The sequence below is a fragment of the Sturnus vulgaris genome, chromosome 11 (genome assembly GCF_052056855.1).
Source record: "Sturnus vulgaris isolate bStuVul1 chromosome 11, bStuVul1.hap1, whole genome shotgun sequence".
NCBI classification, from domain to species: domain Eukaryota; kingdom Metazoa; phylum Chordata; class Aves; order Passeriformes; family Sturnidae; genus Sturnus; species Sturnus vulgaris.
This window is the reverse complement of record NC_142253.1, coordinates 155361-170185: the sequence shown is the minus strand read 5'-3', so window position 1 is coordinate 170185 and position 14825 is coordinate 155361. Positions and strand designations below refer to the sequence as shown.

At 42.7% G+C, this 14825-nt stretch overlaps 2 protein-coding genes across 2 annotated transcripts; one reads left to right on the top strand and one right to left on the bottom strand.

Annotated features, from left to right (window-relative positions):
• The first annotated feature begins 355 nt into the window (after positions 1-355).
• Positions 356-12572, top strand: RBSN (rabenosyn, RAB effector). Its single transcript, XM_014874182.2, has 11 exons — positions 356-716; positions 1942-2085; positions 3372-3472; positions 4105-4150; positions 4245-4406; positions 5315-5556; positions 6368-6438; positions 7122-7208; positions 7617-7719; positions 8159-8233; positions 9124-12572. Exons 1-11 carry the CDS (start codon positions 554-556, stop codon positions 10207-10209), a joined length of 2280 nt encoding a protein of 759 aa, XP_014729668.2. The 5' UTR covers positions 356-553; the 3' UTR covers positions 10210-12572.
• On the bottom strand, positions 12550-14674 carry MRPS25 (mitochondrial ribosomal protein S25). The gene is made up of 4 exons (XM_014874270.2): positions 14445-14674; positions 14217-14323; positions 13852-13939; positions 12550-13624 (listed from the first exon to the last, which is right to left on the bottom strand). The coding sequence occupies exons 1-4, from the start codon at positions 14576-14578 to the stop codon at positions 13438-13440; spliced, it is 516 nt and encodes a 171-aa protein (XP_014729756.2). The 5' UTR covers positions 14579-14674; the 3' UTR covers positions 12550-13437.
• Between the last annotated feature and the right edge of the window lie 151 nt (positions 14675-14825).

Below are 14825 nucleotides of genomic sequence, written 5' to 3'. Positions count from 1 at the left end.
CTCCCCAGGTGGCGGACGAGCCCTCCTTGTCCCCGCCCTTTCCTCTCATCGATGGCTCAGCGCTTGCCTCGCCCTCAGCCGCGCTCTGCCGCTCCCCGCAGCCGGGACGGGCCGCGGCCGCCCTGCCTTGGAGACAATCAGCGGCCGCCCGGGCACTGAGGCGAGGCGAGGCGAGGCGAGGCGGGCCCAGTCCCGGGCTTTCCCGTGCCGTCCCTGCGCTGTTGCCGGGCCCCGGCCCGGCGGGCGGGCTGGGCAGCCCCCAGCGGCCCCGGCCCCGGCCCCGGCCCCGGCGGGCGGGGCGCCCTCAGCCCCGCCCTTCTCCTGCTCGTGCGCAGGCGCGGGCCCGCCCGCGAGAGAGGCGCGCGGCCGCTCTGCTGCCCGGGCGGGGCCTGCGCGGGGATCCCGGGGTGGGGCTCGCGCCCGGCCCGGGCCTTTCCGCCCCCGCCTCGCGCCGCCGGTCGCACGGTGCTGGCCCGGTTCGTTTCGGGCCGTGCCTCGGGACGATGCTGCCCCTGCATCCCGGCAGCCGCTGAGGGCAGCACGCGCGGCCGCGATGGCTTCGGGCTGTCCGGCGGCCTTCGGGGACCCGAGCGAAGTGCGCGAGGGCTTCCTGTGCCCGCTGTGCCTGAAGGATCTCCAGGCGTTCCGGCAGCTCCAGGCGCACTACGAGGAGCAGCACCCGGGCGAAGACCGGGACGTCAGGGCGCAGCTCCGAAGTAAGGGAGGCCGCGGTAAACGCGTTCGGCTTGGCCGTGGGACGTCCCTGTTCGTGTGCTCCCAAACGTCTGACAATAATAAAATATTAACTAAAGGGACTTACAGGCGAGGCATGCAGTTCCATTCTTCCGTAAATTTACTTGGGCCAAGCATACTCTCCCGATACTTTCCATAAATTGATTCTAAAGTAGGCGCTAAAGGACATTGCTCTTCAAATGTCTGATTTTATCCACGATTTTTACTATTGACCTTTTGGGGTTTTTTGTTTTTATCTAAAAACTTGGAATTATACTGTAACCCAGTGAATACCCAAGAATTACTTGAAGACTGTGGAGAATATGGGGAATCTCTGGTAGTTGGGAGGTTCCAGTTCATTAATTTCTTGTTTTGACAGTAGATAAAACTATGGTTGCAGTTAAAGTGTGAAGTTAAGAAAGGTTGTTGTTGGGAAAACATGGAAAAGCATGTGGGTGGCAGGAGATGCTGGGAGTGTTCCATCTCTGTTATGGATTTCCACCTTTCAGCAGTGTTTGGAAAATCTCTTAATTTTGTTTTACTAAGATATTTCCCTTTTTTACCCCCTCGTATACACAATGTCATTTTATATTGAGAGAAGAATGTTTAAAATCTGGCATTAATTATGTATATTTCCTGCAAAAAACTCTCTGGCTTTTTTTAGCATGCTAGAAATAGTGGTCTGGCAGTCTCGATTTTTTTTTTTTCCTCTTGAGATAAACTTTTGAAGTATTAATCAGTTTTCTTGGTGAAACCCTAATCTTAACTGTGGGCTGTTCTGTACTTTAAAAGTTATTTATGTGTACAAGCACACTGAAATTTGTAGTTTGTGCAGTAAGACAAGGAATGTGTTGAACATCCTTGAATCTGAAGAAAATAATTAGAAATTATGCGAATTACCATAAAACTGCATGATGCCCTGTGCTGTGAGACAAGTCCTGTAGTTTAAGACATGTTGCTGTTTTAAAGTGAAGTCCCACAGTGGAATGTTCTAATCTATTCCTTGTCCTTAGGACCTCATGACAGACAACAGGGAGCATTCATCTGTGGTGCTCTGAACTGCATTTTTGTTCTAAGAATGTTTTGAGGATAATCTCATCCAGGAAAAAGATTTCTGCTAAAAGAAGAGGAATATTCTATACTGGCTTCATATGATGAATATTTGGTGACTACCTGATATGTTAGATAACTTGAGTTTATCTTTTTCAGATCTAGTCCAGAAGGCCAAAAGAGCAAAGAAGAAATTGCTGAAACAAGAAGATGATGACAGAACTGATTCTGGATCTCAAGAACGATATGAGTCATTCAGCTATGGTGGAGTCGATCCATACATGTGGGAGCCCCAGGAATTAGGTAGGAGAGCAAGAAAGCAATACCCAGTGGGGGATAACTTTTGATCTGAATTGGGAAAGTGCTACAGTATTGCTGAAGTGGCTTGGAATTGTGTCTGTGCTGCACTGGATTTGTGAGCAGGGGGTTATGGTTTGCACATTGACTTTGAGCAGCCCATCTGCGTTGGGTGGAATGTGGGAGAAGAAGAGACACGTAGACAATGAGTACCCAAACTACCCTTCAGGTAGCTGTTTGTCATGTCATTGTGCCTGTGCTGATGAAATCTGCTTAATCTGTGTTTACTTCTGTGCAACTAGTTTCATCTTGTGACTTTACAAAACAGATTATCCAGTAATTAATAGCTAAGTTATAAGTATATAAAATCTCCAGCTTCTGGGCTACACTTAAAGGAGCTGTTACTTTGCCTGTTTGACAGAAAGATTATTCGTTGATTTAAACTTCCGGCTTTTTCCTTGGATTTGAGGTGGTGATCACCTCTTATTAAAAGGGGACTTACTTTTAAAAAACCAAACAACAAAGAAATCCCACTCCTCTGAATATAAATCTATATTTGTAGAATTTCAAGGATAAGCTGACTGAGCCTGCAATTATAAATAACTGCTCCTGGCAATTGCCTGAACTATAACTGAAATATTATGGTTATTTTTGGAGAAAGAAGCAGCACCACCTCTTGTGGATCCTGAGAAAGTTTCCACTATGGTGTTGACAGACTAGGACTGAGTCCTTTGAGTCTGCGGGGTCTGAGTTCTGTATATTACTTTACTTTTGACTTTGTAACTATTGGAGCAACAATCATAGTATAAATACTAGTTAAGAATAAATTAAGGGAGAAGGTTTATGACCATTAGAGAAGTGAGAACTGCTTTCTGATGAGAGTTGAGAAGATGAACCTTAGGGATTTTGGCATGGGATTTGATTACCTCCAGTAATCCTTGGGCTTGCCTCTTCCCTTTGTTCAACATGTAGCCAGGAAACTAAAGGGAGTTGGTTTTAAATGTAACTGACAAATGAAGATGGAGAAAAAAATTGTTGCAAATGTCCTCTCCAACGAAGTGTTGCTTGTTTTCTGTAGAAGTAAAACACTTGCTAGCCTGAGGATTAGTCTTTAACCTGCGTGATTTATTTACAGCAACACTGTGAAAATGTAGAGTTCCAATGTGTCTTTAAAATTGAATTTAAACATGAGAAATAAATGGTGAAAAGAAGAGATATCTGTCTTTCAAGTGGCATTTAAATCCATACAGAGTACTTGGGTGACCAGGACAACTTTTCTGTTATCCCTGCAGGTGCTATGAGAAGCCATCTTTCTGAATTCAAGAAACACCGAGCAGCCAGGATTGATCACTATGTAGTTGAAGTCAATAAGTTAATAATCAGGTTAGAAAAGGTAAATTTGGTGCTTTTTAATATTCCAGCCTTCTAAATGTTTCCTAGATCTAAAAAATTATATTTCAGTATGAAGAGTGCCCATTTATCTAGGAATACACTTCATAAAGGATATTAAACTATGACTCTTTACACATTACCCTGAGTACTGCACATGATTTGACCCTGTACTGTGGGTATGATTTCTGGTTCTATGCACCATTTTCAAGCTGAAGATGCTATTTCCACATGCTTCAAGAACCATCTGTTCTCTTGTTTTATTTTCTCCGTCTTCTACTTTACTAAATTGCTCCCCAGTATTTTTGTCATGATTGTTCCAGCTTCTCATTCTTCAAATTCTGCCAAAGTACCACCTGCATTTTGGCTCAGATGCAGTAATGTTGGCTGCAATAAGGATTATTTATAAAATCTGCTGATTTGTATAGGTTTGACAAGTCAATGTTTAGAATTATTCGTATTCCATATGAATATGGAATTAGAAAAAAATATGAAAGTTGCATAAGTCTGGTGTAAAACCAGCTGAAACTTCTCTCTCTTACAAATGCCAAGTTTCTTTTTCTTGTTGGGCTGAGTTGTGCTGGGTTTTTTCATTGCAAAAGTATAATCTTGAATATATTGTTTATCTTCTACCAGCTTACATCGTTTGACAGAGCAAACACTGAGTCAGCTAAAATAAGAGGTTAGTGTGAGCTTACCTGAGACTATTTGCCCCTATAGCTTAACCCGTTGTGGAATTAATTGAATACTTACACGGTGTGTATTCCTGCTCACAGCTATAGAGAAGTCTGTTGTGCCTTGGGTCAGTGACCAGGATGTTCCATTTTGCCCAGACTGTGGCAGTAAGTTCAGCATCCGAAACCGACGTCACCACTGCCGCCTTTGTGGGTCTATTATGTGCAAGAAGTGCATGGAATTTGTCAGTCTTCCTTTGGCAAGTAAGTACTGTAGAGTTAATTCTTCATTTCTTAACTCACTTTGGATGCATCCTGGCTTTCTTGCCATTAGAAAAAAATATGCTGGTAATAGTCTGTCTCTGCAGAAAATTTCCATTGAGTTTCCTGCAGACACTTGTCTGTGAAACAGAATACAAGGAATGATTTCTCTATTCCTTGTCACTGTTCCTTCTTCAGATTTGGAAATGTTGCATAACACTAAAATACTTCCTAGAAGTAATAGTTGTAATGGTAAATAATACATAAATAGTAAGTAGTAAAAAAGGAGTAACTTCTAGTAAATACAGCTGTTATTTATTATACTGAGTACTATAACTATAGAGCTATTAACTTTAGAAACTGCCAAGGTTCTTGACATTTAAAAATATTGTGGATATTTCCAGTTTTGCCTGTGTTGTCCAAATGTTGGACCTTTCCCAATAACTTAGGGAAATTCATGTATAGGCCTTTAAGAGCCTCTTTAAACTTTTTCTCATCTGGTGCACTGGAGACGAGACTGTATTTTCTGTCGTGATAAATGACATTAACTGGGCCTTTCAGAGTGTTCAAGCACAATGCCTGGATGCCATTAATCTACCTGTTCTACACATTGTTTTGTGAATGTGCAGGCTTAAACATGAGACTGCTTCTAGGCATAAGCAAAGTAGGTGATGCTCAGCAGTCTATGCTCTAGCTAGTTTTAAATACAGCAAGATTTGCAGTGAGGACACAAATTCTGACTTGCGGTCATGGTTGTCATGCAATCCTTGTAGGTCTTTCAGCAGAGTCTTTGAACCTAGTTTTCTAGTACCATCTGAATGTAAAGTTTCTTTTAAAGGGCAGTTAGTTTGTGTTGGTAAAATCTGTTGACTTCTACAGTTACTGTAAAATCACCTCTGTATAATTTTTAGGCAAACTCACCAGTGCCAGCAAAGAGGCCTTGGGTTCTCATACGAGCCCCAACTCCTCACCCAGCAGTGTGCACGGCTCCCGCCGTGGCAGCATTAGCAGCATAAGCAGTGTGAGCTCTGTTCTGGATGAGAAAGATGATGAACGAATCCGTTGTTGTCAGCATTGCAAAGACACCCTGTTGAAAAGAGAGCAACAGATTGATGAGAAAGAATACACACCAGAGATTGTGAAACTCTATGAGGTAAGTCAAGCTCTGTGCTACAGTGTGTATGTCTGCAGTGGTCACTACTTGACTTTTGGCTTGCTACCTTATGTCTAAATTCTTACTTTATGACTTAATACCGACTTCTGTTAGACTGTTGGGTGTTCATGCCGTGTAACAAAGACATATCTGAAATGCTGGAATCAGTTGCAATATAGTATTGATAGCCTACATTAACTTCATATGTCTTTTTAAAATACATTTTCATTCTCACCATCTGGAACTAGTGGTTCAGACATGCCTCTCTCTTAAAATTGTGAACTTGTTTAAACCAGTGAGTGAAATATTGTGCATTTGACTGATGGGCTGCACTGGAACCATAGGACTCGATGTCACCACTGTTTGTGCTTACACTGATGGTAAATGCATTTTTTGAATCACCTCTATCAACATTACATTCAACTGCTTCGCAGCAGATACTGACGATCACCAGATACCTTTTCAGTAGAGTCCACAAACTCCCCAGGTTATTATTAATGGGAGTTTTTGTTGGTGCTCTTGTTGGTGAAGAAATGTAAGGCTAGAAGTTGTCCAAGTCATCCATTCAGAGAGTTTCTTGATTCGAAGTCCACTTTGCAGGGGGACAGTGAGTCGTTCTCTGTTCCTGATAATGCCATATGTGTTCTGGAGATAACTGGAGAGTCTTGTCATCCCGAATAGTTAAGGTGCCTTCCGTCATGGTTAACTTTAAATCTGCTCAAGTAGCATGAAGATTCATGTCAGCATGTTCTTGCGTTAGTGTTTTAATGTCAATTTCTTTTTATACATTTTGTTTTAATATTATAACAAGAAACTCCGACTCTGCATGGAGAAAGTTGACCAAAAGGCACCAGAATACATAAGGATGGCAGAATCACTAAAGTAAGTCTCATTGCTGGTTATTTTTATGAATACAATTATAAAGGACTGGGAAGCTAAAAACTGAAGAGTTTTCCCCACTGAGTCCTAATTTGTTTTATCAATAAAGTGGAGACTCCAGTAAAGTGCCTGTAATGATTGTGTCCCCATGTAGACAGTCAGTTACCGGCATCTTAAATACTTCACCCTGTCGAGCATAGTATTTTGCTTTCTGACAAATGCTAGTGGAGATAACTATTGTGCTTTAATGGCATAGTTAGTTACTCAGTCAGACGTTTGCCCCACCAAGCTGCCTCGAAAGAAATCCCCACAAAACAGATACATTTGCTAAGCATGTGTATATTTTAGATACTACATATAAGTGGCATTTTTGTGTTAGAGTACAGTTTCTCCTAGAGTAGTAAGTAATAATTTATAAGTAATATATATATGAATAAATAACTGTATTTAATAATAAATACAGTTCTCTTTTATGAAGTGTTCATGTTCACAAAATTATTCTAATTTTCCACTTCTGTCACAAAATAAGGTTTTTCAGACATGAGCTTGAAATAAAATCATTGAGCCCTTTAGTGTTATCAAGTTCTTATAATTGTTGAATCTTGGTCATCTTGGGACAACTAGTAGTGTTGTATGTGTTGTTGACTGGATGCATGACTTACAGTAAAGCTCTGTTTATTCCTTAGTGCTGGGGAGACAGCCTACAACCTTGATCATGCTAATGACTTGAGGGTGGAGATTCAAAAAATGTATGAATTTATAGATGCCTTAAGGTAAAAGATTGTCTCTCTCCCCTTTCCCCCCAACATGTATGTATCTCTGTTATGACTTTACTGATTATATGGATAATCAATTTGTCTGCTCAGTTTTAAAGAGCATTTGAAAAGGTAGATGCTGTTCCTGTACACTACCAGTTTCTGCTTTCGTCTCCATACTGCATTCCTCTGCAGTAGGAATAACTAAGCATAGAGGAAACAAGTAGCAGCACCATTTAGGGGGAATTGTCTGTTTGGGGTTTCTTTGTTGTCCTAAGGCTGGGAGGGGAAAGTGTTACAAACTGTCATATCCAAAATTGCTTATCTAGAAGAACATCAGAAGTTTTTGATCCAATATTGTCTCTCCACTTTTGTGGCATTTTTCCTGATTCTGTTTTTGAACTGATGAGGCTTTCTCTGATTCAGCAAGAAGATTTTGAGTCTAGGCTTGCACGAAGATCCTCAACCTCATCCTAAAATACTACAACTTCAGCGAATGATAAGATATTCAGCTACACTTTTTGTTCAGGTAAATAGAACATATGCTGTGCGATGAATGTACATTTTAGATAGTGTTCTCTTCTTTGCCAGGCATCCCTGTGATTTGAAACCGTTTTGACAGGAGCCTTAGTTCTGTATGTTTTCTGAATTTTATGTCATTCCCCTGATGACTTACGATAGCCTTAAATAAGCTGTCTTGAACACAGATCTTGCACTCGAAGCAGCATTGGGGCAGAGGAACCTAAGAGGTGTGTGAGCCTTGGCTCTTCCTCTTGCTGAGGTGTGAACCCACCCAGCAGTGCAGCTATGGCAGCAAAGGTGTGTGCAGACCTGCAGCAGGGATTGCAGTGTAGAAGCATCTTTGATGTATTTGTGTGGTTTCTGCTGGTAGTATTTCACTTCTTAAGGACTTGAAAAATGGACTGCATACCTGCAAGCAATACTGTAAATATTTCAATTTTTGCCAGGAAAAACTGCTTGGCCTAATGTCCCTGCCAACCAAGGATCAGTATGAAGAACTGAAGAAGAGAAGACTGCATATGGTAAGACAGGTTGGGATCTGTTACATCTTCTGTCAGGCCTTCTCACAGATACAAACCTGGGAGCTGCCATGGGTGTGAGTAATTGCCTTCAACACTGGATTGCCGTTTGTTACTTTTTCATCTGTATTGTCCCATCCCCTTTTCCAGGGGTTTGTCTAGCTGCTGCTTTGTTCTGCCCAGAACAGAAGTAGGTGGGCACAGAGCTGGACACTTTTAGAAAGCAGCAGGGGCTTGGCTGCTTAGGCTGTTTCTGCTGCAGTGCATGCAGTGGAGCCCTGAAGTGAGTGTGTTAGTTTACACTGACTTCGAAATTGTGTTCAGGAATTCACTCACATAAGTAGAATTTGGAAACTTCTTTAATTGGTGGGAAAGGACGTACTAGAATAACCATGCCTCTGCAGGGAGAGAGGCTATTTTTTCTTTAGGAGAGAGGACATCATTAATTATAAACTGAAGTCAACCTCATCTTGAGGTATAAGTTGAGAAATAAGAATCATCCCACTCCAAAAGCCAGTGATGTATCAGTGATGTTCTATTACCGTTATCTGCTGTAGTCAGGTGATATGATTAATGTCCAAATCAATGTAGACCGCTCTGCACAGCTGCATTAGGCATTTTTTTCCTCTATAAAGAGAACGGTTGCTCCTACTTTCCCTCAAGTTTGTAAAGGCAGATGTCATGGGTTTTTCATCAGTATCATCGCAAACTCACAGGAAGCATGTAAAGAATGGTATGAAAGTAAGAATCTTCTGCAAAGTAACCAAAATGGCAGCTGATCCCTTTTAGCATCAGCTAGCAATGTCTTAAGATCAGCTAACTTGTATCTATGATACTTAGAATGAAACTTTTCAAGCTCGTGATCTTTTCTTACTACATGTTTTTTGTTTTAGGTTGCTCTTGAAACACAGGGAAAACAAGAGGAAAAGCTGAAGGAGTTTATCTCCATATCTGCATCTGCAGTTAATGGTGATGAAACTCACATAAAAAAAGGAACAGTCAGAAAATCTGAAGGCTGGTTACCCACATCTAGTATTTCAAGAGAAAGCGAGAGAGCAGACCCACTTCTTCAGCAGATTGACAATATCACATCCTTTATTAAGCAAGCAAAGGCAGCTAATAGGATAGATGAGGTCCATACGTTGCAAGAGAACCTGGTGCAGCTTCAGGATGAATATGATCAACAACAAACTCTGAAAGCTATTGAGCTTTCTAAAAAACAGGCAGAAGAGGAAGAGATACAGAGGGAGGAACTTCAGGTCCTCCGTGAAAAAGAGCGGGAAAGAGAGCACCATAAATTCATGTCTCAGCATTCAAGGACACACTCCTTAGACTTCAGAGAAGTCAAACAGCATTTGGATGTTACTTGGATCAAAGAGGACACAAGTTTTGAAACTCCTGCTGTTGAGCAGCTGCCAGCTAAAGAGCCCTTGACCTTCACACTCAAACCCCAGAATGTCCCACAGTGTGACAAAGACTGGGATCAGCCACCCTGTCTAAACCCCTTTGAGGATGAAGCAGATACCCCTCAGGAAGAGGAAGATCCCACTAACCCATTTACCAAAGACACTTCTCCAGTGGTTTCTTTCTCTAACACAGCTCAGCAAAGTGATAAAAAAGAATATAATCCATTTGAAAGTGAGGAGGAGGATGAACAAAGTAATGGAGCACCTGGCAGTACTTCAAACCCCTTTGAAGAGGATGAAAATCCATTTGAAAAGCCTGGGGGCAGTTGGAATTCAGGGAATCCCTTTGAAGAGGGATCGTCTATCAATCCCTTTGAAGTGGAGGATGGCAGTGAGATCTCTTGCGAAGAGGCTATAGAGGAAGAGCTGCTTCTCCAACAGATAGATAATATTAAAGCTTATATATTTGATGCCAAACATAGTGGACGACTGGATGAGGTGGAGGTACTGACAGAGAACTTAAAGGAACTGAAGCACACATTAGCAAAGCAGAAAGAGAAATCCAACTGCTGAAGCAGCAATAGGGCTGTGTAATAATTCCGTCTGCTGTCAAATATGGGAAAGTAAAGCAGATACTTACAGACAGGAGTACAGATCACAAGAGGGAATTGGGAGAATCCTGACTTTAAAGCACTTTCATTTAGACATTGCCACTACTACACAGACTTGAAGAAAGAATTACTGAGGAATGCTGCTGGTCTCAAGAGCTTAGAGTAAGAAATTTTAAAATAACTTTTTACAGGACTTCTAATGCTAACTGGTCTTACTGAATGCTTATTTTGGTCCAGAGGTGAAGTGCTAACAGGGAGCTATGATGTGGAAGTGGCTGGAATGTTGGTTTGCCCTCTTTCCCACTTTCTGTTGTAGTGTTGGCCTTTCAAGCGTGGCTTTGACTAAAGAGAGATGAAAACTTTTCCAAAACTTCTTCATCCTCTCCTGACCCAGTGTAGTTGAACTCTAATGGTGTTCTGGCTGTTAAAGAGCTGGTGTGATTCTCCAGGGTGCTGAATGTACAGGATTGCAGATCAAGTTTGTACAATGCTAATAAATATATTAAAAAAAAAGGGATCTTATGACTGAGAAGAACTTTGTAACTGACCTTAGTATGAGTAGCTTCTTAGTGTCTGTATAAAGATTCCCAAGTAAAATTTGCATGCTTCTTTTCATCACTTCTGGTTTCCCATTTGCTCTGAGTGCAAATGATGGTGTCATAGCATCATGCTGGCTTCAGACTTGCTCATGAGGGAGTAAGCATTTGCTCAAAGGAGCATCAGGCCAGCATCACTACTAACTGTAATATAAAGGGAGAACCTCCAACTGCTAATTACATTATGGAATCTGCACATTCCTTTCAATCCTCTGGGTGACAGAATGATCATGTTTGTTGTATTTGTGAGACTGGAACGCTTTTTTGTAGCACCCAAGCAACAAAAAATTTTGTTTATAATGGAAAGCTGAGATGCCACTGGAATTCTGTGAAAGCTGGGAGACAAAGTCTGTGGCTGTAATAGTGCCAAATGACAATTCTCTCTTATGTTAGATTCCCCTCAGTTTTTATGAGAATTAGGCATACCTGTTTTAAATAAGGAACTTCAGATTGAAGACCTCTTGTGATCCTGTGGCTTGGGGGATGACCAGGTGACATCCAGTACCTGTGATGCAGGAGGGCCTACAGGTGGGCAAATGCAGGGTTTTTGAGAAAGATGGAATCTAAACTTTGATTTTTTAGGCACAGGCCCATCAGCAGGAATCACTGTTTGCAGGAGTGGTGGTGGTGAGTTCATCTTAAAGGGCTTTTTATTTAAAGCTGAAATAGAGGAAAATCAGGAAGATCACACTGTATAGCACTAACAGTAGTAGGCTTACTCAGAAGTGTGAGGTTCTGTGGAATGGGACGTATCTTTTAATTATGTTTCTGATACTGGCATAGCTGTAATCACAGCACTGCTTAAGATTTTAAGAGACAAATAACTTTCGTTACCTAAAGAGCAGGAACTCTGGTTCCTAGCTGTTGAGTGGAGGTAGGGACTCGTGGAACTGTTGTTTAAAAAGACCAAACCACCTATATCTTCACTTAATACCACTGGTAAGGGGTTGAAGTAACTCAGACCAGCCAGTCACGGATACTTTGATGGTTTGTCCAGTGTTGCCCGAGTCTGGTTTTGAAAGGTGTGCAGAAGAGGTCAGCTTAAGACCATGAAGTTCTTTCACTGATGTTTTATTAGAGCTGATTGAGTCCCCAAGTGTTATTTTGTAGAAGAAAGTAGAAGAAAGGACAGAGGATTCTGAATGGTCTTGACAAAACATAGGTGCTTGGCACCAGATTCATGAAGGCAGCAAATCTATTCATAGCTTAACAGAATCCCTGGAATTATTTAAGGGAGGTAATAGAAGGCAGATATTTAGGACAGACTTGGTTGCTAGTCAGGAGGATTGCTTCCTGCACTCTAGCCTAATGCTTTTCTAGGCATCAACATGAAAAAATGTTTCAGTGGCTTCAGCGTTCAGATTACAAAGTGTTTCTTTGTTGCTACTATCCTGCCTTGTTTATATTTTCTGGCTAATGCACTAAAAACTAAAGTATTCTTATTGTATATGTAATACATTATTTTTACAAGCAGGTAACAGACTAGCATACCTCATGATCTTTGTCAGTGTTAAATGTGATAGATTAGACAGCTAATACTAATATCATCTCCAACCTGAAGACCTTTGCTCATATAGGGACTGCTGTGAGGTTTGCAAGGCACAAGAGAATGAAGTTATCTTAGGCATAAAGCTCAACAACTAATTAGCATTGACTTTTGTCACAACTGCATGCACTACTCTGTATGAAAACTTGGTAAAAAGAGATGAAATAAAACATGTTTATTTTCTGTTGTGTTTGTCCTTGACAATTTGTATAGGATGCTTGAATCAGTGTGAAATTTTGTATTCAACTGTGAGTTCAGAAATGCTGCAGTACAGTTCCAGTGACTTGTGCATGTAAGCCCGATGTAAAAGTCTGTACAGCAGAGCAAAATCTACCCAGTTTATACATATTACAGGTATGGTATAATTGTTTGGTGAGGCAGAAGCTGTGATAATTTAGAAGGGTTTTTTTTAATGTAAAACTTACCTTTCATATACCAATTTGCCCATTCTCCTTTCCTGCTGATATTCCTGACTTGACCAGTGCTTCTCAGAGCTGCAGTATCGACTGCAAAAGTATCTTGAGAGAAATGAGACTCTGAACTGTTTCTGATTTTTAACGATATAAATTGGGAAAATTCAATTGAGACTGGAATTATTATTATTTGGCTGTCTTCGGCTAGTACAATATGGACTCTTGCATCACTTTCTACAAATTATGGAATTCTGCACTGCTTCTAAGATTTGACGTTTTAGTCCAGCCTCTCTATCCCAAAGAAAACACAATCTTGGTTTTGCCATAATTGGTTACCTGCAGGCATGAATAAGAAGACCAGTAATTTTGTTTTCCAGTGCTGATTTGCAATACTTCATAGAACCACAGCTTTTTTTTTTTACTTTTTTTGTGGCAGTTTTAACTTTTATTTATTTTTCACTTAATTATTCTAGTTGGAACTGTAAGAAGGCTCATAAGGCAGAATTGTCTGTATTGAATGAACTTGCTTGTTCCTGTTCTTAGGAACTGCTGGCTCTTGTATCTCACTGAAGCACCTTTATTGTCCAGTCCTGAGGAAAAACAGCTGCATGACCCGAAGTCTTGAAATGTCAGGCTCATGCCTCATTTTTCATAGCAGCTTTGTATTTTCCCCTCATCTCTTTGGGCAATGGTACAGAAGCAGGGCAGGAAACTTGGCCTTCAATCTCACACATACATTCTCGCAGATGATAGTTCTTGGGCCCGAAGTTTGCTGGATGTGATAGTTTTTTCCTTTCTCTTTCTTCTTTTTCAAGCATTTCTCTAGAAAAGAGATCCATTTGTTACTCTCGGAAGTCTGAATTGCAATACTTCCTCTCCCTTCCCTGGACCCAGGTTTTATCAGAAAGATTAATTTACAGATCCTACCTCGTGGGCCTTACCTCACCAGTGTCTGTTTTGTCTGGGAAAAGTGGTATTTCCTTGTGCATTCCACAAAAGTTTGTATTATATATGCCAGATGATATGTTAGCTTACTGTGTGCTACTTACTTGCTTTTCCCCAGGATTTTTTTAACGTGCTCTGTTATCTCTTTGTTGGTTTTATCTTCCACGTCAACCAAAACTTGTTCTCCATTGTCTGTCAAGAAAAATTCATCATAATGAATCAAATGATGCCGTTTAGAGAGGCTTTAAAAGCACACGAATGAAGGATCTGCTTCCCTTCTGCAGTTAATGTGCAATGCAATGTTTTAAGTGGAAAAACGCAATTTCCATGAGGGGGAGTCTAGGGGAGCTGCTAACGGCTAAAGCTCCTTTCCTGTCAAGCAGCTTCTTTCCCCGCTGCAGCCGAGGCAGGGCCGGGTGACAAGGCCACAAACGCGGCTCCTGCGGCCCCCGCGGCGGGCACGACCTACCCAGGTAGAACCGGAGGAAGGGCGAGGGCGTCATGTTCCTGAACAGCATGATCTGCACCCACGGGTTCTTGTACTGGATCCGGGGGATGTTGAAAAACACGAACTTTCTGGAAAGAAAGAGAAAAGGCCACGCGGGGCTGGCCCGTAGTCTCTGCGGAGGGCTCTGCCCGCGCAAGCCCTGGCGTCTTTGCAGGGGCAGCCCGCGCTCCCGCCCCTCCCCGAGCTCACCTCGCGCCTTCGCTCAGCTCTCCTGCCGTGTTGTAGTTCACGGTCATCACCTTCACCGAGCTCTTGAACACGATGTCGCCCTGGCTGAGGTACTGCAGGGTCCGGCGCACCGGGAAGCGCCCCTTCATCGGCATGGCGGCGGCGGCCGGAGCGGGAGGCAGCGCTCCCGCGCGCCCCCTGCCGGGCCCCGTCCCCGGCAGTGCCCGCGCACGGCGCGCGCGGGCCCGGGAGCGGCGGCGGGAGGGGCCCGGGGGTGTGGGCGGGGCCCGTGGATGTGGGCGGGGCCCGGGGGTGTGGGCGGGGCCTGGGGTGTGGGCGGGGCACGGGGATGTGGGCGGGGCCCGGGATGTGGGCGGGGCCCGGGGGTGTGGGCGGGGCCCG